Genomic DNA, 22955 nt, shown 5'->3' with positions numbered 1-22955 from the left:
CGGGAGTAACAACTGTTATGGATGGACTGCAAACCCTCTTTGACAGTTGTGAGTATAGAAGTTATTAGTTTTGAAACAGGTTTGGTGGTACATTTTGCAGATCCAGTTATTAAACGTTGTTTGTATGGATTCTTGTGGAGTTAAGGAATCCAGTACATAGACGGTAAATCAAAATCATCATCCTTGGTAAAGAGATCAAAAGATTGACTCCTCTATAGATTTAAAAGTTGTTGGGATTTTTTATTTTTATTATTTTATTTTTTATTTTATTTTTTATTTTTTTACTTTGCTTTGTGGAATGAACTTCAAGTAAATAATTGATGTTCATTAAGATTTAATAGCATTTTCCATCTTAATGTACTCAGTTTTTCACTTTCGAAAATTGTAACGTGTAACATTCCCATATTAGCGTGTTTTAAAATAGCTAAATTACTTCAATATAAGGTATGTTTCACCAATACTTTAAGAAATTTTCAAATTTATTCTCTTGGGATAATGAAACTGTGTTCACAATGATTCATATACATTAAGTATTGATATTTTTCACATACAAATACTTTCTTTTCATATTCAGATAATTGCAGATGTCAAAAATATTTCATTAACTAAAACTAGAGTATGTTTACCCCAACATTATGATATTTCAATACTTATATACTCCCAGGCCAGGAAAATGTTTTTGAAATGTACCATATATAATGAATATGAACATGTTTTATATCAATACACATATGGGCATTAACAATGTATATATCGAATGTTTTACATGTAATTAAAGCATAAAACACATTAATATCAAAAATATATGTAAAATATTTTACAATCAACATATTGCGGCAAATAGACGCACACTGTATACCATAATCTTTTATAAGTTTCGTTTCACAAGCTTAATTCCGAAAATCCCAAGAATAGTTCCGGCGAACACGATCATTCGTCTATCAAGCTTCGTGCGACGCCTTTTGTGTCGCTTTTGTGCTTCATGTGCGTGCTCGTGTGCTTCGAGTGAGTGTTTCGTGTGTTTCGTGAGCGTAATATGGAACGCTACACGTTTCAGGAGGGGCATCAAATAAATAGCATTGATTGATCAAATTTTAACTGTGTAAAAAGTCAATAATTCGCGCTATGTAATAAATTCATTTATTTCGGTAACTCTTTGACAGTCTCCTGTGCCAATGTCGCCGGAAATTATGCTCACCATTAGATTATGTTGGGCAAGGCGAAAATAAGTATAATTGCCAGTTGTCAACGATGATATTTAATTCTGCAATAAAGGACATGAATTATAAATGGAATGAAAACAATGAATAATATATGAAACATACCGCCGTAAAATTCAAATATCAAAAATTTTACAAAGATTATTACAATTGACTAACCTGCAATAAAGGATGTCGATAAGACGATCCACTCTGGTGAAAGTCGAAGTGCAGAATGACAATTTAATAAAAGAAAAGTAAAGTCCGTGCAGCGGGAACCTGCTAGCGGAGAGCGGTCCAGTCATCCGTCACATGATGATTACATTAACAATGATTATGATTGTGAGATGAAGATGGAATGTATAGGAATATACTCAAAAGTAAATAAGATAATAAACGAAAGTATATTTAGGTATTAAATAAATGTATAACAACCTAAATATAACAACCAAAAATATACCAAAATATATATAAATATTTATACTGTGACATTGTCCCCCATCAAGAACGAAAATTCGTCCCCGAATTCAAATGAGGTTACATGTTACTGTATAGGTGGCAAGGCCTCGCTACACAGGAACAGTGTAAAATTATAAAGCATACAAAATAAATGCATAACAAAATATCTAAACACTCGCCAGTCGATGTTCAGCAATAACACTAGTTATATGATCAAACCATTTCTGCCCGACATCCGGGGAAGGATGGACACCATCAATCAGCTTAGTATATTTATAGCGTATTTTCCCGTTTTGACATCTCTGGTGAGTGTAATTATGTAATAACGGTGTTGCCACCTGATTCTTAACGTTCAATGCAACAATCCTTTGGTTAAGAGCCAACAAAACAGCATTAAGCCGTTCTTGCATCTTAGGGTATTGGGTCTCATAAGCCAAATATAAAGTTTTACCAACAGATAATCTATGAGTGTTCCATTTCTCAAAGGTTTTGGTAACTATAGTTGCGAAAACTACATGATGACCCATATTCCTGATCCTATTAGACACCATCTTAAGTTTATCCATATAAGTTTTAACGATAACTGCCTCATCAACAACTGTATCAATGTAAGATTCCTCATACTTAGAGTTCTTATCCCTTACCAATTCACATACATCAGGAATACCAAAAACAAAATAAACTATCTTTATTCCTTGGATTGAACTAAGATGCCTCTCAACGTCTGGGAAAATCCTTAAAATCTTCCACCCGGATATATAAATACACCACTACAAGCTAAACTTTGTAAACATCTACCACGACTTGAGCAATATACTAAAGAATTCATATCTGAAATAAACAGATTAACCCCTCTAAAAAACAACTGTTAACATATAACAAAAGATTATGAGTATACGTAAAATAGTACAGATGGTAGCAAGGCCTCGCAACTGCCCCCGTTACATTTAAAACTATTTATAATACATAAAATCACCATAGCGATAAGGCGGTCTCATAACTAGCCCACTCCTACGAATTACTGGAGCAGGGACCTATTCAACCGGAGCGACCTTAAACATCACTAACCTCAGAAATATGACTTGACGAACTCAACAGAACTAAATTCATTACTAACTGAACCTGAAACGTCATTAAAAATGCTCGGGGTTGAGATGTTACGATCATGACCAGAAGTACTCATTTCTACCTCCCTTGATAGGTTATGCATATCACCCGAACACCTATTCAGCGACGAATCCTGCGCACAATCAGGCTGTGTAATATACAAATTGTCAGGACTAAATTCGTTTGCCAAAGGATTTAATCCTTTAGATTTCGAACGTGTAAATGCGTTAACAGCGACCATAAAATCGTCATCGTCCGATTCCGAATCCGACCCCGATCGATCTGTGTAATTTACGTTTACCTCTGGTTCAATTACACCGGTACCGTTAGTATCCGGACTACGTTTATCTGAAACAATTGATTTATGCACAGTCTGTTTGTCGTTCTCAAAACACGTAAACCTGTCGTTTAGTGGCAGTGAACCAATAGGCAATAATAAATTCCTGTGAACGGTTTTCGTTTGCTTAGAACCGTGTTCCCGTTTAATCACATATACCGGTATACCAGCATCTGGCTGGTGTACTACAACAAACGGGCACCGTTCCCATTTGTTGGCGAGTTTATGTTTTCCACGAATACCCACATTCTTTAATAAAACTCTATCACCCGGATGTAAAACTGAACTCCGAACTTCTCGATCATACTGAGCCTTGTGACGCATTCCCGATTTCTCAGACTCCCGTGTCGCTGTCTTGTAAGCGAACTCAAGACGCTTCTTCAACTTACCGACATAAGTATCGTGCGAACGACCCGAAAGATTATCGGTAGCGGTTCCGAAAAATGCATCCAAAGCTAACCGAGGATGCCAACCGAACATCAAGAAATGTGGGCTATAACCGGTACTCTCATGACGCGTCGCGTTATACGCGTGTACTAATGGGAGAACATAACTCTTCCAATCCGATTTTTGATCATCATTCAACGTACCGAGCATATTCAAAAGTGTTTGGTTAAATCTATCCGTTTCCCCATTACCTTGTGAATGGTACGGAGTCGTACGGGACTTCGTTATCCCAGCCAACTTACAGAGCTCAAGAATGACTTTAGATTCAAAGTTACGACCTTGATCACTGTGAAGTCTGGATGGAAACGAATAGTATTGGATGAAATTTTCCCAAAGACACTTTGCTGTAGTATATGCAGATTTGTTTTTCGTCGGAATCGCGTATGCAAATCGTGTAAAATGATCTGTCATAACTAGAATATTCTCAAAACCACCCTTTGACATTTCCAATTTCAGAAAATCAAGACATAATAATTCCAATAGCTGACTAGATTCAATATTAACCATAGAAGCCGACCTCCGATCCTTAGACTTTCTCAAAATACAACTAGGACAAGATGCAACTTTCTCTTCAACCTCCGTCACCATACCAGGCCAATAGAACCTAGACTTAACCAAATATAATGTACGGTCCCGGCCTTGGTGACCAACATCGTCATGTAACCCGCGTAAAGCTATGTCACGATATACACGTGGTAAAACTAGCTGCCTTACCTTTTCACCTTTCAAATCACACGTTCTATAAAGAACTCCGTCTGATAGTGTCAGCTTATTCCAATCATTTAATAACCTTCTTACCTCCCTTTGTTTTTTAGCTAAGTGTCGTTTTGATGGTTTATGACCAGTCAAAAATATTTCAATCACCTGAGGCAAACAATTATCTGACCTTTGCTCATCTGACCAATTTATATATCACTTAAACTAGGATCATGGTCAATGTCACACCCTAGAGTGTCTAAGTCGTTAGCCATCAATACACTCTCGGCTAAAATACAGAAAGATTTTAATCGTGTAGGGAACAAATTCCGCATACTAAAACAATTTAGGCGTTCTTCGACCCTTTTAATCATTGTTTTATTTATTTACTCTTCCCATCAGTTATTATTTAACTAAAATGAATCTTTTTGACAGTGATTTATTTTCGTTTAAAAATTAATTATAGTTAGATAAAATGACTTGGTAATCAGTGAACCTTGTCAAATGCAATTGCTACGTCCTAGAAAGATAACTTCTCTCATGTTCATTCCTCGGATGTTCTATATATCTTGAAAAATTGACAATTTTCCCTACCTTTCTGTAGTAGAACGTTACCAATTTTAAGTGTTAATAGATTAAGTGGGCAGCTTTCACTTGCGCTTTTATTGTCGAATACAGTTTATAACAGGCTTACTCAAAAATATTGTGAATTAAAAAATGTATGAGTCACTAATCATAAGCTTCTTCCTTGATTTAAGGCAGACAGGTTCTTAAATCAAAAAGACTTATAATATTAACTCAGTGTTTCTTGTAGGAAATGCCGGAGACGAATATACGTCATTCATAATCGCTATCAACTGAAACTTTACAAACCGTGATGCTTTGTTATCCACACATTGATTGTGAAACTATACTCTAAACTATCAAACCCAAAAATACAAATGAAACTGTAATTGCATGTTTAGATGACTCTATTTCAGATTTTGTTATCATAGAGAACAGCACAGAGGTTCTTAGAAACAACACACCTATCGCAATTGCGTATACACCTACAACCCATCACGTTGAAAATGGTAAGTTATCAAGCATAACTTAGATTATAGTCATTGGCTGGGAGGGTCCAACATGCTCTTCCACTTATCAACTTCATGGTGATTTTCAGAAACCTTTAAACCCCCCCTCTCCCCCATTTCAAAATCAATTTGTCGCCAAAGAATTTTCTCCGGTTATTTTTTAGTATACGCTTATATTTGTATCCCACCGGGTCCGAAAGCCAAGATATTTGTGACTTAATTGTTTGAGCATCTAAGTCTCCCTGGGACTGAATGTATAAAGAAACTAAATATATATATATATATATATATATATATATATAGATAGATATCATCATATAGCCCAATGGCTCAGCTTTACGATGGTACCAATAAAGATGCGATAACACTTAGGGTTTTAGACTAAAATGAAAACAATAATACCCTACCCCACCTAAAAATCCCTTAAATTGAATTTTGTTCAATGTCAAAACCCCTAGAGTATGCTTTAGCTAGAAATGTCTGATTTTGGTATTTTGTATTAAGTATTATCGAACTTAAAACTCCTCCGGCTTTTTGGTGGCTTATTGCAATTTTCGTATTCAAAATTTAACAAAAAATGCAAAATCCACTCTACAAGTTATTGCATAGCTAAACCGTCTCAAATTTGGTATTATTCGATAGATAATTTCATTTTCTATATGAACGCCCCACGAAAAACTAATTTTATACAAAGAATTTTCTAAAAGGTTAAAACCATTACCCCTATCCCTTGAAAACTGTTCTCGGTATCAAACTAATCCTAATTCGAAGCATACCAACACTAGGCATTATACCTTCCGCACTGTTACCGACAATGCCCGATGGTAATTTGTTCTGCCTGTTTGTAATGCTATATACCGAAAATAATTAACTTCAAAAACGAGTGGTTTAGAGCGCTGTAAAACTTGTTAAATCAATTTTTCCTACAAATAGTTTCAAGTGTTTCAATACTTGTCTTTATATATTATTTGTTATATGTCCTGACCTTCTTTATCCTTTTCCTTATGCTTTTGTCTGCAAATTTTTCTATCAGTTTGGTAAATTTGTTATTAACCTTTGCTGAAAAAAGGACGGTCCATGGTAATCAGATATTGTTACCGGACGTTTAGAGTAATCAAGGGAACCAAGGTTATAGCGGTAATCAAAAGAATGTAATCCAGGGACAAAGACCAGACATGGAAAACAGATATACACAACAAAGAACATAAAGTAACTAAAATCATACATACAAAGTAACAAAAGTAAATGAGCAACTCGGACTCCACTAAAAACTGGGAGCATGGACCAGGTGCACCGGTAGGGTAAGCGTCATCTGCTTTTCTAGAAACACCCGCCGAGTTCCTCATAACAAGTCAAGTCCGGGGTAGACAAACGAGGAAAGGCAAACTATGACCCGTTGAATAAATCAGTTTTCATGGTGTACTGATGGTTTTCAAGTGTACTGATAATTTTAGGGTCTAGTACCAATTACTCTCTTCACCTGCAATAACAATTATATACTTCTATAAACATATGTGATCAGTTTTGCATTTAAGTGTCAAATAAAAATTTCCTCTTATTAGACAAGTCACTAGTAACACTAGTAGCACTGTTTTTGACGAGTTCATGTCGATGTCTAATTCATGAATCGAAAAGGGTCTGTATCCCCACCGCTCTTTACTTGACCGCAGGTTCTTTTCGACTAGACGGGAAAGTATGTTCTGTAGAGATTTGACTCAACCCTTAATATATTAGGCTGTACTCACTTGATATTCGCCTGTTCGACCTAAATCTAAGGGCGGCACATAGGGGTAGTCTCATCCCACAAACCTTTGGTTTTATCTGCAGTCCTTTGCAAATATGTTCTTCCTTTGAGAATCAAACAAGGACTCCTCTGTGCAAGCGTTCAGCATGTGACATCCACACTGAAGAAACACTTTGGGCACTTCACCATACACTTGAAATGCTACAAATAAAAAAAAATGAAAATCTAATTTTTTAACGCCTCTATTAGTTTATACCGCAATATAATTTTTATCGAAAAATGGTATTCTGCTGTCGTAGTCTGCGTCGTAGTTGTCTTCGGTAGACTTCAAGTTTCATACGATATTTTGAGTGTTAAAAGATCTTTTTGACACTTTTAATTGTTCAACAATATTATTAACATAAAAGTCAGACTGGAACTCATTTGTGGGTGCATTGAATCCTGTAGAGATGAGGAGTCAAACATTATGATGTCTAAACAAAAACTTGCCTATAATTAAATGATCTCTATGAAATTATTACACAAGGTGCCCTTCCCCAAAGTTAAGTTTGGGATTGATTTGTCCAGAGGTTGTGTTAAGAACCATCATGAATAAAGGTCCAATTACTGTTCACTTTGATCCTGGTCAATTTTTATCCGGTATCAAAAGTCTAATCGCAATTGTAAGCTTACGTATAATGTCTATACGTGCACAAAAGTAAGCACGATTCGATTTCTGCAGTTGTTTAAATCGTAGAATGTTGTTCAACGCTCCATTTTGTGTTATATATGTATTTAATAGGGTAACAAATCTAAAAAGATCAAACCTAACATGAATACACATAACTTACAAATGAAGTGTGTTTTAAAAGACCTGGATGTTCGGTCTAATGGTATTTTGTCCTTGGACTTTCATCAAGTAACTAGGCATCTTTCTTTACAAAAAAGGTATTAAGTAAATCATTGCTATACTTGTTTTGTGGATTAATATCTTTTGCGGTTTTTCATTTTAAGCAACACCTAAAGCAGAGAATAGGTAACCATATCAATAATGTTTTCCAATAGGTCTGCATTCACAAAGTGGCATCTTTTACATGTTGTGTACATGTAAATCATTTGTCCCCGTTGCAAATCAGTCAGAATTTATCGTGGCACCCTGATCCTTAAGCTTTGATAATAATTTTATAGTTTTAGCAATTTACATATATTGTATATATATTGAAGTTTTTTTTTTATATTTTTAGAATGTGACAACGTTTTACTAAACTTTTATTTATATATACCGTTAAAAGCCACTTCTGTTTACATTCATATACATTTTATTTTATGGTGACTAAGAAGCCTAAAATGCCATCATAAGATTTTTGTACAACATACATCTGTTTTTTGTCAAAGTGTGAAAAAAATATTTGCAACAATTACAGAATTTACAACAAATTTCTGATACCGATTATTTCTATGTTCATTTATGATAACATATTTTCTTTGAAATATATATTGGCGTTGTTAAACGAAATCACAAAGATATTCAGTATCATTATCATCCAATCAGGAAGACAGAACAATTGCACAACACACGACGAACGAATGACATAGTGCGCACGAATTAAACAAACACTGTATATAACACCATTCTCCGATACATACACACGAGAAAGGCCCACTGAATTCGGAATATTACACAATTATGGAGGATACATTTTCAACATGGTCGACAAATGTCTAACTCTTTCAACCATGACTGAATTGGTATTGCTGCGCACGGAAAATGCGGAAGGAATTGTTCTACTGACCAATCAAAATTAACCACTTGCCCTATTCCCTATTTTTTTAATTCCATGTTAATTCCATTTCAGAATTATTGAATCAGAAATTATACGAATAAAGCATCTTGACTAAATTTTGGCGAGCTTTGATTATATTGTGATTAACAAGACCTTGCAAATACAACGAAAATTACAACCCCGAGAATTTTTTTCGCTTTACAGTACTAAAGTTTATTTTTATGTATTTCTATTTCAGTTTGAACATTCGTCTTTTGTCAAGATATGTCTTGCAGTCATGCTATCGCCAAATATTAGTTTTTAAGCGAATGCTACCATTTTGTTAGATATTTGACATGTATTAAACAAGTGTTTTTGTAAATGCGACTTAACGTCTATGTTGAAGACTTTTCGACTCTCCACTAAATATGTACGGCTGCAAAAAATTACTGTCATTACTTTATTCCTAAAAAATGTTGTTTTTTTTTAATTGCATGGAACACTCAATTTGTTTCGCTAAACATTAGACGTACTTATTTCTATTTGTAAGTTCATGTTGGTGTTATTACTGTAGTAGTTATTTCTCGAACGCTATCGAGACTCGCTTTTTTCAACATAACTCTCTATTATACATATAACATGAAATAATTAACTGTTTAATATTTTGTTTTATTTAGACGCAAGTCAGACGACTCGAACATCTACTCTAGACACAATGCCAAGTGAAAAACCTGAATTAGCAGATAATAAAGGTATCGGACAATATTTTATCGTACACAATTCAATTGTCAAAACAGCTTCGGCAGGTTATTTTTATAAAATGGATGACAAACCATATAAAATTATGATCACAATTAGAATGCATCGCAGAAGACTTGGATTTTCCGGGTACGTATTCTTTAAAGGAACGAAATGAACATTTACATCCTACGGTATTCTCGGTCATTTAAGTTTAGTAAAATAAGGCACAAGTTTGAAAGATCTTGAATTACATCAATGGTACAATTGTTAATTTAAAAATGTGCCAATAATGTTTTTTTGTTTTATTATTATTATATTTGTAGACGCAATAATAACAACAATCGTAGTCATTGCGTCTGTTGTAGTGATGTGTGTCATTGGCGGTTTGATTGCTCTGTACTGTTATAAAACGCACAAAGTATCAAGAGGTAAATGATGCTAAGAAGTAATTAAATTTGCGTATGTTTTACTTTTCAACAGTAGATAATATAAATTAAAAAATTACGAAAGCAGTTATCGTGGTAATCACAATAGCCTTTAACATGATAGAAGGTGAGTACTTGTAGCTGTAGGATTTTGCTTTCTATTTCAATATTTCTGATGTTGAGTTAATCTGGTATACGACTATTTTTTTGAGGGGTCGCCATCTACATGTATTTTTGTACTTGGTTTTGATACTACAGATGAGGTTACTCCTTGAAACACATTCGTATATGAATGTTTTATTTGATTTTTATTTTGGTTGTCAATATTTTATCATTTAGGGGCCTCGGGTATGTTATGTTATACTATTATTTTTTTTCTTTGCAAAATTGAGCAAATATTTGCCTGTAACCCCCAACTCCAAAACGACCGTTAAAAAATGATCGTAACTCAACCATCTATCCGTTTACATGTAGCAGAAAACATTTGCACATTGTTACAGCAAAACAGTTCCCGCCCACATGCATTTGCACATGTTGAAAAGTAGATTTACACAAGTGCAAATACCGGGTTTTATACTTTCATCTATGCGCATTTGGAAGAAATAAAACTATGGTATGATATGGATTGCTAAAAGAAGCAAATCTCCTAGCAAAAGAAGCAAAAGATAATAAAACAAAATATTGTTCCTTTGTCGGTTTAAAAGCCTATCAATTGTGTCATGGCCTGATTTTATTGATTTTGTATTTACTTTTTTATTCATCTATTCATTTTTATTAATAATAAATTTTAAACTATTTTAAACATCATTTGTTATTTTGGTTTATATTATGATCAATGATATTTAAGATTGGTTCATAGAAGAGAATGTGACATATTTATAATTTATGAAAACTGATATTTTGTACTTCAGGTAACAATACGAAAAAATTTTCTCCAGTGCCCACAGATCAAGATGAAGTTATACCGTTGTTGGTAAGTATTCAACAAATGTTTTGGTGTTGTAAGCGCTCTTGATTATCTTATAACTTACTCATCATATACATTTGTGTACAAGAATAATTCAACCAATATAAATAACTATTAGATTTGAGTTTGATAAATTAGTATTATCAGAGAAAACAATAATAAGATAAAACAATTGCTAAATAAGTATCCAATCACATTGATTTAACATTTGCAATTAAAACGGATATTATTGCATAAAAGTTGAATTACTGCTGAAGCAATTCAAGTATCTTGCAGTGTACACTTAGGTATTGCATATGGTAGAAACTCTCGGTGATGGATTTGCCTTCTTCTGTCGATACGTTTGGTTTTGAATACTTCTTGTATACAACTAATTTATTGATTATGTTCTTCAAACATATTTGATTTTAATGCTGCTGATGAGAGGTTACTCTTTGAAACACGTGTGCAGCGTTTCGAAATTTACAATGTATAAAACTGGTATTTTCTATATTCAAATTATTAAGAAATGTTAAATCTTGCATTTTTGTTCGGAGCGTTATTTTTTATACATATTTTGTTACAATGCTATAATGACAGTTTGTTTTGTCCATATCTCATTTGATGATGGAATCTCATAATCACTGTTATCTTTGTAGGACAGCAAGGTATGCATGTATTGCAAATTAAGTTCCAACGACAAATATGCAGAAGTTCTTTGTTTTGACTGTTATAAAATGTATTGTAGAGACTGCAACATTCATTTACATAGTATTACAGAAGAAATGCAGAGCCACAAATTTGCTCCTTTCGCTGATTTGCCCATATCATTTTCTTTATCATTTTTCGAATGCCATGCTTGTAAAAGAATTGGTCAAGAACCTTCATTTTATAAATATGTTTGCAACGACCATGACCAATTGTGCTGTACAATATGCCAAAAACGTAACCATTCAAACTGTAAAACCGAGCAAACCAAAACTTTTACGACTGAGCGAGTCGAAAAATTATCAGCGACATACTACTCAGCCTTGGAGACCTTTGACAACCAGTTAGCTGCATATTGGGTGTCAATACTTCATGGTCAAAACAAGTTTGTGCAAGAAGCAGCTAAAGTAAAACAGATTCTCAAATCACTATCGATAAAGCGTTTTCAACTGGCGACAACAGAAACGGGCGAAACCAATATCTTGTCTCAGATGAAAGACCTGAATAAATTCAAAGTCGAATATAAGACAACCGTAAACACTTTTTTAGAAGAAATCAATAAATGGCGTTCAACAATTAATACACAGAAAGAGTTGTTAGCATTTTTAAAAGATCGAATCGGAAGTACTTATTATGTCCCAGCATGGTATAAATTTCAACGTGAATTGTGGGCAATGCGAAATGATATCGATGAATTTCTAAATGAAATGAAAATTTATGATCTGACAATTCGGATAAATAAGGAAAAGAACAAAATTATTGTAACAAAGTCAAAAGTAGATAGCAACAAATGCCTTGAAACACTTCAAGTTTTGTCCGAACAAAGCAATGATATGGATGCATTCAAACTTTCTGTTTATTCGAATGCTTCTGTTTCATCGTTGATATCGAACGGCCAAAACGAATTAATTAGGAATGATCAAATTATTGATGAGAGAGTTAACAGTTCTGAGGTCCAAAATGAAAATGCAGTAACATATAAACACCGCTCGGCATCAAATAATGTTGATTCAACTACAGGTGTAGTTGAGCTAGTCGAAAAAGTGGACATGCATGAAAATAAGTGTTCAGCGAAGACAGAACCAAATACTGAATTAATCGAAAAATCATTTTCATCCGACAGTTCGAACATTGAGGAATCAACTGCCCATGCAGCTGAGATGGTCGAACAAGTGAACAAATGTGAAATTATTAACTCCCCGAAAAAATCCGAAATAACAACCGAAGAAGCTGAATCAAATAAATTCGATGAAGCAATTGAACATTATTTGAAGGAAGATGTAGATGATCTAGGTGACACAATTTACCCTGATCAATCAGATGAAGCAGAAAATAAAACTGACAAGGCTTATCTTACTGAAAACAATGGAACAAATAATTCCGCTACAAATGTTGCTAAGTCAAATGAACAAGACTGTACCCTTAAACAGTTAAGAACAAACACAACTGAAAACCCAATTGATAGCACTGTTGACGGTACAATATTTATTGAACCTTTACACAATAAAGAAGAAGAAGAGTACGACAAATTGCAATTGAAAGCAACACAGTAACATACGTTTCTATATGAACATCAATTCAATTGTTATTTACTTCAAAACTTTGAAAGCAACAAGACTGGCAATTTCCATTGTGAAAATTAAAAACAAAATAAACAATAAATAACCATACAGAATATATGCGAATAAGATGCAGAAAAGTGCAACCTAAAGTAATAGAATAATTCAGATTTCATAAAGAAAATTGTTTATATTACATATCAAATTGTCTTATGTAAATTACATATGTACATAAAGAGCACGATTTTGTTACAGTAATGAAGGTGACCGGAATATGTGACTGAAAATAAGACAAGGTAATCTTGAATAGAAAATTTTCTATACAAGAAAGCATTGTTATATATATATATATAGATTGCACTTGCCTCTTTGTATTGTAAATACTGTTTGATATCAACATTTCGTTTTTGCAAGTTCTGCTAGACTGTATGCGTCTACAACAGAAAACTTCTAATATTTGTTGTGATATTTTTTTTTCAGATGGGAACTTATTTGTTTCTTAAGTTATTTTTATGTTTTTATGGTTAACGTCCTTTGTTTAATACTCAAATTATCCTTTTTTATACTTTGTAAGAAATAATTCCAAATCATCTTCCAAATATACAGAAGATGCTTACAACATGATGAAATTTTCAATCGACACATATTTGTCCAGTGTGGTGGACGCGTTTTTCAACAAACGGTCAGCATTCCAATGGGAACAAATTGTGCTCCTTTACTTGCTGACCTATTCCTTCACTCCTTTGAGGCTGACTTTTTAGTTGATCTGACCCGAAAGAAAACAATTTTTAGCTAGATCCTTTAATTTCAGTTTCCGCTATATAGATGACTTATTATCTTTGAACAATCCTAATTACGGGGATTTGATATATAGCATCTACCCCAAAGAACTTAAGATAACGAATACTACAGACACTGTTAAGTCAGCTTCATATCTTGACCTACGCTTAGAAATCGATGGTAAACGAAAACTACTGACCAAACTTTACGACAAACGTGATGACTTTTCATTCAGAATTGTCAAGTTTCCTTTCATCTGTAGCAGTATCCCTTCAAAGCCTGCAAATGGAGTGTTCATATCACAACTCATTCGTTATGCCAGAGCTTGCCGAAACGACGCAGACTTTTTGTATCGCGTTAGAATTCTTTGAAATAGGCTTTTGGAACAGGGTTGTGTTGTTACAAGATTGAAGTCATCACTACAGAAGTTTTATGGTCGTCATCATCAACTCGTAGATTGTTACAGGGTATCCATCTGCACCATGAAAAATGATTTGTTCAGTGTGTCATAGTTCTCCTTTCATCTTTCGTCTACAGAGGACTTGACTTTTTATGAGCAACTCGGCTCGTGTTTTTAGAAAAGCAAAGGACGCTAACCCTACCGGTGCACCTGGCCCATGCTCCCAGCTTTCATTGGAGTCCGAGTTGTTCATTTGCTTTTGTTACTTTGTATGTATGATTTTAGTTACTTTATGTTCTTTGTTGTGTATATCTGTTTTCCATGTCTGGTCTTTGTCCCTGGATTACATTCTTTTGATTACCGCTATAACCTTGGTTTCCTTGATTACTCTTATGTATTTGATAGATGTAGTTTGCAAATATAGAAAACTTCAAGTACGAAGTACTTCGTAAATAAAACAACAGAATATTTTGTTCGATGAGATGTATCTGGATGAATTTGTACATGTATCTGTAGTACCATTGAGTAGATTTAGCCAAACACTAATGCTTGTCAAATATTGGGTTAATTGATCAAATTTATTTATTCATTGCATCAAGCATGTTTCAGTTTACAATCATTGCTATTAAATTTGTGTAAATTTTGTATATATTTTTAAAGGATAGACCATGTAGACGTCATGTATACTTCTGTATTTTTGTATAAGTTATTAATATCATTAGATTATTTAATACTTTTCAACGAGAGTTGAAAAAATATTTAATAATCTGTTTATTGCTGGTTTGCTAAACTGTAAGGTATTAGTTTTCTTTCATTTTTAGTAGTCCTGACCTAAATATGTAAGTTTTATAAGCGCTGCGAAATTTCCTTTTCGGGACTATTTTTAGGCGACGTGTACATGACGTCACGTATGATACACAACAATTGAAAAAAAATCGGTTAACCATGATGGTCGCGTTAAAATTTGTGGAAAAAATAATTTTGGGATTAATTCATTCTAATCGGGTTACTGTATCTAATCATTTTCCATTGTAGACTAAACAATATTACCACAAATTAGCCATTATTTCATAAACAAAAAGACCGGATCGTCAAATATTCCTACGCTGCTGCTTGTATGTCACGAGAGGACATAGATACTAGCGATAATTTTCATTCTCAATCGACTGGCGTGAGGTTGAAAATTATCGTATATCAAGATCAAATGGATTTTAAACAAAATAGCGATAATATGTAATGCACATTTTGTCAAGAATTATTCACAATTGTTTTACACTATTTTGAATGTGCTTGTAATATTACAATTTTTCCATCAAGTAGACTGTACACTATGACTAATGTTTTGTGTATTCTATTTTAAACTCATTAAAGAAGATTTTGCACATAAATTACAAGACAACTTTGAATATGATAAATCTATGGGGATAAATTAAAGAGAAGTAAATCCTCATAACGGTACACGTAATCGCTTACCTTACCGATGCATCTGGTCCATGCACCCATTTTTTAGTAAAGTCCGAGTTGTTCATTTGTTTTTGTTAATTTGTATGTATGATTTTAGTTACTTTATGCTATTTGTTGTGTATATCTAAAATGTGTTTTAAAATTTTGTCGAATTGTAAAAAAATTACATACTTGAAGTAGAACTGTAAAAGGCGAAATTATTTTGTGACAATATATCTATATATTCAAATTTGCCATCTTACAGGTTACAATTGCCTCATGTTATGCGAAAAACTTTTCAAATTATAAAATGACGCATTTGACTCTGTTACGCCATTCGCCGAAATATTTTGACGTCCAAGGATAGTAAACATACCTTCTTTTTTACATATGTACATGCATGTGCATCAATATTTGTGTTTTACGTGAAGAGGACGCTTACCCTACCGGTGCACCTGGTCCATGCTCCCGGTTTTTAGTGGAGTCCGAGTTGCTCATTTACTTTTGTTACTTTGTATGTATGATTTTAGTTACTTTATGTTCTTTGTTGTGTATGTCTGTTTTCCATGTCTGGTCTTTGTCCCTGGATTACATTCTTTTGATTACCGCTATAACCATGGTTCCCTTGCTTACTCTTTAACAGGTCTACCTTTCAAGTTTAACTATTACTTATAATTAGAAAGGCCTCCCTCATACAAATATGCAATGACGAAGGATGGTGTTTTGTTTGACCCACTCTCCGTTTAAACATTTATTCAAGTATATAAGCACAAGCAAATACAGTATACACATTTACATCCAAACTCATGGTAGGATTCGGAAAGAAGATAGATAGCCTATTAAAAGTTCGGTATCCTTAAGAGTAAACTTGCAAGAATATTCTTATAAATAAGATGCATGTGGAATGATTTTCTTAATTGACTAGTAAATACGACAAACGAATAGAAAAACAAAAAATGAAATTACATAATTAGTGAAGAGATGCAGTATAAGGAAGTCAAGCATTTATAAACCTTTTACTTTTGATAATAAACTTCTGAATTTTAAGAAAAATTTCTACATTGTGTTCAACATTTAGAATATTTGAGCAATACAACAATAAATTTAAAGTAATAGAAACATCAAGTGCCATAGAAAATATGATTTCATTTCGTAATAAAGTATATTTGGGACAAAAGAGCAAAAAATGGGAAGTTGATTCGACATGACCACAGGTGCAATTAGGGGATTTAACAAGGTTACGATTGAACAGATGATCGTTGAGTGAAGCATTGTTCATTCGCAGTCTGGCATATTATATTTGCCCTAGTCGTGTACCAATAAAGTAAAGATTCGGGCATTTTATCAAATGTCCCTGAATCTTATTTCTAAAAATGTTAGTGGAGCTAGAACTCCTGATATTCTGAGGAAGTTTGTTCCACAGTTTAAGTGTTGCTGACAGAAAGTATTCAGAGTAGAAGTTAGTTCTCGTGCGAATTTCTTAAATATTTTGTGATTGTCTAGTGTAATGTACATGCAAGGAATCAACCGAGTTTAGAATTAACGATTGCAAATACTCTGGAGTTTCGTTGTTGATAATCTTATACAATGATATGAGTATATCTTTTTCCCTTCTGTCTTAAAGTGTTTTCCCATCCCATTTCCTCATAAAGTTTATTGATAGATGTTAATTTAGTGCCTTCCGTCACAATTCGCATAGCTTCTATCTGAACATTTTCTAGCTTGTTAACTAAGGACATTGTCGAATTGTCCTAAACACCATCACCATATTCTGAAATTGACCGAATAAAAGAAAAAATGTTTTCTCTAAGGTGATTCTATCAACGCATCTTTCGTAAAATATTAATCCTACTATAAGCCTTTTTGATATGTAATCAATGTGGTCATGCCAAGAACCATTATTTGAAAAAAATGATATCAAGATGTTTATGGGATTCAACATCATGAAGGTCCTGGCCATTCATCATCAAATGCAGGTGTAATGGCTTTACTGACTTACGTGAGACAATCACTGATTCAATCTTTTGTGGATTAAATTTTACTAGCCACTGACAAGACCAACGATGTATCTTTTCTAGATCACAGTTCAAGATCCCCGCAGCATTTTCAGTAGTATCTACAAGAACGTATACACTAGTGTCATCTGCGAAGAGCTTTATCGACGCTCCAATGTCAGATACTATATCGTTGATAAATAGTATTAACAATAAAGGTCCCAGAATTGAGCCCTGCGGAACACCCTCTTTAATTGGTCTCCAATCTGAGTTACTTCTATACAAGACAACCCTTTGAACCCTCCCCGACAAATAATGTTTAAACCAATGTAGTATGTTCCGTAATTCCGTATTTTGCCAGTTTAAATAAGAGTCCAGCCTGCCATATTCGGTCGAATGCTTTACTTATATCACAAAATACGACTATTATTTACCACTATCAAGAGCTCGACCAATATCATTCGAAAAACTAACTAATTGATTTACAGCTGAATCACCCGTTGTAAACCCAGACTGACTTGGAGTGATTATCTTGTTTTCCAACAGAAAATTGTGGACGTGTTTATAGACACATCTTTCAAAGCATTTAGAAAGAATACATAATAAAGAAATTGGTCTATAAATTTTCAATTCACAGGGGTTATATTTCTTAAAAAATAGGCGTTACATTTGATTTCTTCCATTCAGTTGGAAAGACAGAAGTTGAAAGTGACAAGTTAAAAAGTTTACATAATGGAAACTTTAACACAGAAGCTGCTAATGCTTTTCTTGTATTCAAGATTTTTAGCACATCTTCTACCTCACTGTCATTAAGAACAACTTAACTGATTTGTTCTTCAGAACTCTTGTATTCATAGTTTATTATCGCTTCGTGATGTGTTTTGAAACGCAGACCGCAACTTCTAAATTACACGTTGCAGTGACTTTCCTACAATCATGACACTCTTTTGTTATCAATCTACTTAACAATACAACGGATTGACAAAGCTATTGGGACATTTAAACTGACCAGTTGCTATTGTAAGAGTAATGAATATATAGCTACTTTGACAGGTGTAAGGCAGCCAATAGCCTCTATGTTTCACATCATATGGAATTTTCTCACCTTATGAATACATTTGTATTACCCACAATGTGCTTTGGAGGAACTTTGTGCTTTTTTTTAATTTAATGTTTTGTTGTTTAGTTATTGCATTAAGCATTTGATGGAAACATGCTCAATACATCTTTTGCACTTACTTGCATATGTTAAATATTAATGTGGAAAAATAATGGTTGTTAATATTTTATATATTTTTCCAAAAAAATGCTCTAAACTCACAGGCACTTAGGTTGATAGCAAATATGAAATAGCAAGTTAAAGAAAATCAATGTACTTCTAAGCAACACTTTATAAAATGAACAATAACTTGAAGTTGCAATGTTATGCTGCTATTTATTTCAATCGTCCCATCTCAAATCTGAATCTATTGAATACTGTCTTTATTCATTTCAGATATAGGCACTTAGATATACTCCTTCAAAGTATCTATTGTATATATAGTTCTGATGAAATTTAATGCACTTAATCCATAAGTATAAATCCAATGACATTTTTGTTCACTTAAAACATTCAAATCAGAGTGCAAACGACAGCACTTATCTAGAACAACATTTACAATGAACAATAAGATAAGAAATATTCTCAATATAATTCCAGCTATATCATTGCACTTAAGCCCAAACTGCAATTCCAAAAAAAAGCACTTAAGCCATTTTTTTTAATTTAAAAATGACAATTGCACAACATCTAAAATCATTGCTTTTTAATAATCCACAAAAGTGTCAGGAGAGAAAAACATTGAAATCCAAAATTCATCGAAAATATTGCACTACACGTAAATCAAAAACTACATATCAATTGCACGTAATCCAAAGAAGTTTCATTGTAAATAATATTTCATCCAAATTTAAACTTTCAATGAAAATCATTGCACTTATAATCCCAAATAATAATTTCAATCAAATTCAATGCACAGAATCCCAAACTAAAACACAAATGAAAATTATCATTAACATGACACTTAATCCTTAACTATGAATACCAGTACAGTTAATCTGGTACAATTAAATTCCAACGGAAATCCTTAACCTTTTATAAAGCACTTAATTCACCTCATAACCTCAAAGCACTATTTCAAAAATTGCAATTTTCGTGAACTTCAAACAGTTTGCATTTTGTATGACATTTGTTCCTTAACTATAATTTTCATAAAAAAGGACATTAAAAGGACTCTTCCAGTTGCACAAAGGAGGGTATAAACATTAGTTAAGGTCTCATGTTTATAATGATGTATAAGACTTCTATACAGTCATGTTAAGATAAAAATTAATATTTTAAAATACAATTCTATATCACGGTTTTCAATTTTGTCAACAAAATACAAAATAAAATCTAATTCATTAAATTTAAACTTCCACAACTAATGAAAAATAGAATAACCCAGGTAGCTTATTCACATTTAAATAACCAGGAGCTAGATTAAATGTTCAAAGGGCTTTGTAAATACCTTGTTTTGTTCAGCCGATTGATAGCAAAAGAGTGTCATGGTTGTAGGAAAGTCACTGTAACCTTAGGCAAGACAAACGGAGAAATTTCTGACTTGGGACAGGCGCAAAAATGCGCTGGATTAAAGTACTTAACATCTACTTATTTAATAACGTCTTTTAAAGAAACCCTAAACAATTAATTTACATGAGTAGGGTTGTAACTTAAGAAAATTATCTCTACCGTTTTGATATCAATTAACCGGGTAGATCCTTAATATCATATTGCATTAATAGATGATATATCATTGTTTCAATGTTTCGAGTTAAAATCAACTAAATTGTCAAATGCAGGAAATGCTTTTCATAGCATTTTCATGACCTGAAACAGAATTTTCCTAAAGGCAACAATTTTTGATTTTTTTTTTTCAAAAACCTGTCTTATGACCCCTAAGTTCCATTTTTAGTATAGGCAGCCATATCTATGTAAGAGGGGTTGTAAATACCAAGATATCAGGTTCACTATGTTTATACTTTATTAGATGTTTAAAGATTCAACCCTGCAATTACATAATAATATATTTAAATATCACATAAGACAATACACAATGAATGACAAATAGACATGTTACACACAAAAACCTTAAGACTCCCTGCATTACAATAATTAAACACACAGTTTAGCCATTCTACTCAAAATAATGTATCATACCAAATATAACGAGTAACTCTGATATGCACTCTCAATATACCAAATATCAAATATGGAAACTAGAAAGCTAAATAGCGTAACTCTCAATATAAAAATACACAAAAGTACAAGACAAAAACAAAAACACTCAATTACCTGTCTATGGGACAAGGTTGCCCATCTATACATCTAACTACATACTACTAGTATAATATTAATGTACCGTACGTATGAACAATATAAAGTATAAGCATATGTGTACTTTCCATGAATGCTACTAGATTTATTTCAAAACTGGCTAAAGTGTCAAAACTAAAGAAAATAGTAACAAAATGTAAAAATAAACTAAAATGCAGAGTAGACTCAATATGCTAAATAAACAAACTAAATATCAAAAAGTACTAGCTCAAAATATAAGATTACATTGATAGTATGATTGCTATCAAAATAATTACTGATCTACTATTTCTTCAAAATACTCAAAAATACTAATCTCACATACTAACACTCCAAAGTAAAGAAATGAAAGTAAAGAAAAGATCAAAGTAAATTATAGTTACCTCAAACTCAATCTAAGAAATCCCAAATCCATACTTGTACAATATACCAATATGTCTGACTACTTCAAGGACAAAAACTCAACTCAAAGCAGAAAAAGAAAAATGAGCGGGAAAACTCTAGGACAGTAACAATGAAAAAAATGCTCAGACCTCTAAACCAATCAGAACTCCAAAACCAAACACACCTCCAATAACTCATCTACAATTAAATTGCCACATCTGAATGCTTCCAAAATTACCTGTCCACTACTGCAATATAATTGATCAGCGGATCATTACCTGAAGTCAAATATTAATACACAAACACAGTAAAAGGTATTAACTTACTCTAAGAATAATTCTTAAATTTATGTTATTGTCTAAATGAAATGCTTATAAATATAAATGTAATGTTCACATAGCAAAGTGAAATTTAAAGTTAAAAATGCAACAAATGCACCCTGGCACATTTATTCACGGATTAAAAATCACAACAGTCATTTTGAGGACAATACACTAAAGAACTATTATGCTTATTTTCATTCAATGAACTTAAATGGTTTTAGAGAAAATGATTTTCAAAGTTATACATGTGAAAAAAAACAACACAAAAACTGTTTCAGGGGTCGTAACTCCTACTTTAGTCAATGAATGGTTTTCAAAATTTCGGCATAGGTCCTTCTCGTGATGCTTTACAATTTTACTTAATGCCATAAATTTGGTAAAGGCAACGGTTTTTGAGTTATTTGCAAAAAACTGCTATATGACCTCTATGTTTTATTTTTAGTAACGGCGGCAATGTTTTTTTCATGAATCAACAATTCCAACGGCCATTTTGTGTGGGATACCCTAAGGAACATATATGTAAACCTTCATTGAATTCTGTGCAATGGATTTTGAGAAGATTTTCAAAGTTGCACATGCGAAAAATGCAAAAAAATCTGTTGAAGGGGTCGTAACTCCTACATCAGTTGACCAATCGTTTTGAAAATTTTGGCATACATCCGTCCTATAATGCTGAACAAATTACTCATACCAGAAATTTGCTAAAGGCAAAGGTTTTTGAGTTATTGCAAAAAGCCTGCAATCTGACCACTATGTTCTATTTTAGTAACAGCAGCCATGTTTTTTGGTGGATCAAAAATCCCAACTATCATTTTGTGCAAAACACCCTAAGGAACAATCATGCAAAGTTAAAAGCCTGTCAGTTTAGCAGATTTTGAGGAAAAGATTTTTTTTTATTTGTCCACGACAAGCTCACTTGGCCTTTATTGAATTGTAAATAAAATATGAAAGAAAATAAATATTGTTGTGTAATAAAACTATACTAAAGAAAGACCTCCTTACAAAACAGAGTAGCTCAAAACCAATAACACCTATTGAAACCGTTAGCGACAGC

The 22955-nt window shown here is 33.0% G+C and overlaps 1 protein-coding gene across 12 annotated transcripts in view; it reads left to right on the top strand.

The window, feature by feature from the left end:
- Window positions 1–16129, top strand: part of LOC148609988 (uncharacterized) — a 48137-nt gene extending 32008 nt beyond the window's left edge. For all 12 annotated transcript variants that reach the window (XM_088541729.1, XM_088541738.1, XM_088541732.1 and 9 more), the window contains 5 exons: window positions 5226–5318; window positions 9482–9556; window positions 9869–9973; window positions 10882–10943; window positions 11576–16129. In XM_088541729.1, the coding sequence (XP_088397855.1) occupies window positions 5226–5318; window positions 9482–9556; window positions 9869–9973; window positions 10882–10943; window positions 11576–13177 (1937 nt within the window). In that variant the 3' untranslated portion in view covers window positions 13178–16129. The remainder of the gene's footprint in view (window positions 1–5225; window positions 5319–9481; window positions 9557–9868; window positions 9974–10881; window positions 10944–11575) is intronic.
- Window positions 16130–22955: the final 6826 nt, after the last annotated feature.

This window comes from Perna viridis, chromosome 8 (genome assembly GCF_037379345.1).
Source record: "Perna viridis isolate PV_CMFRI_1.1 ecotype Kerala chromosome 8, ASM3737934v1, whole genome shotgun sequence".
Taxonomy (NCBI): Eukaryota; Metazoa; Mollusca; class Bivalvia; order Mytilida; family Mytilidae; genus Perna; species Perna viridis.
Note: the sequence above shows the minus strand (reverse complement) of the source record. Positions and strands in the feature narration are given on the sequence as shown.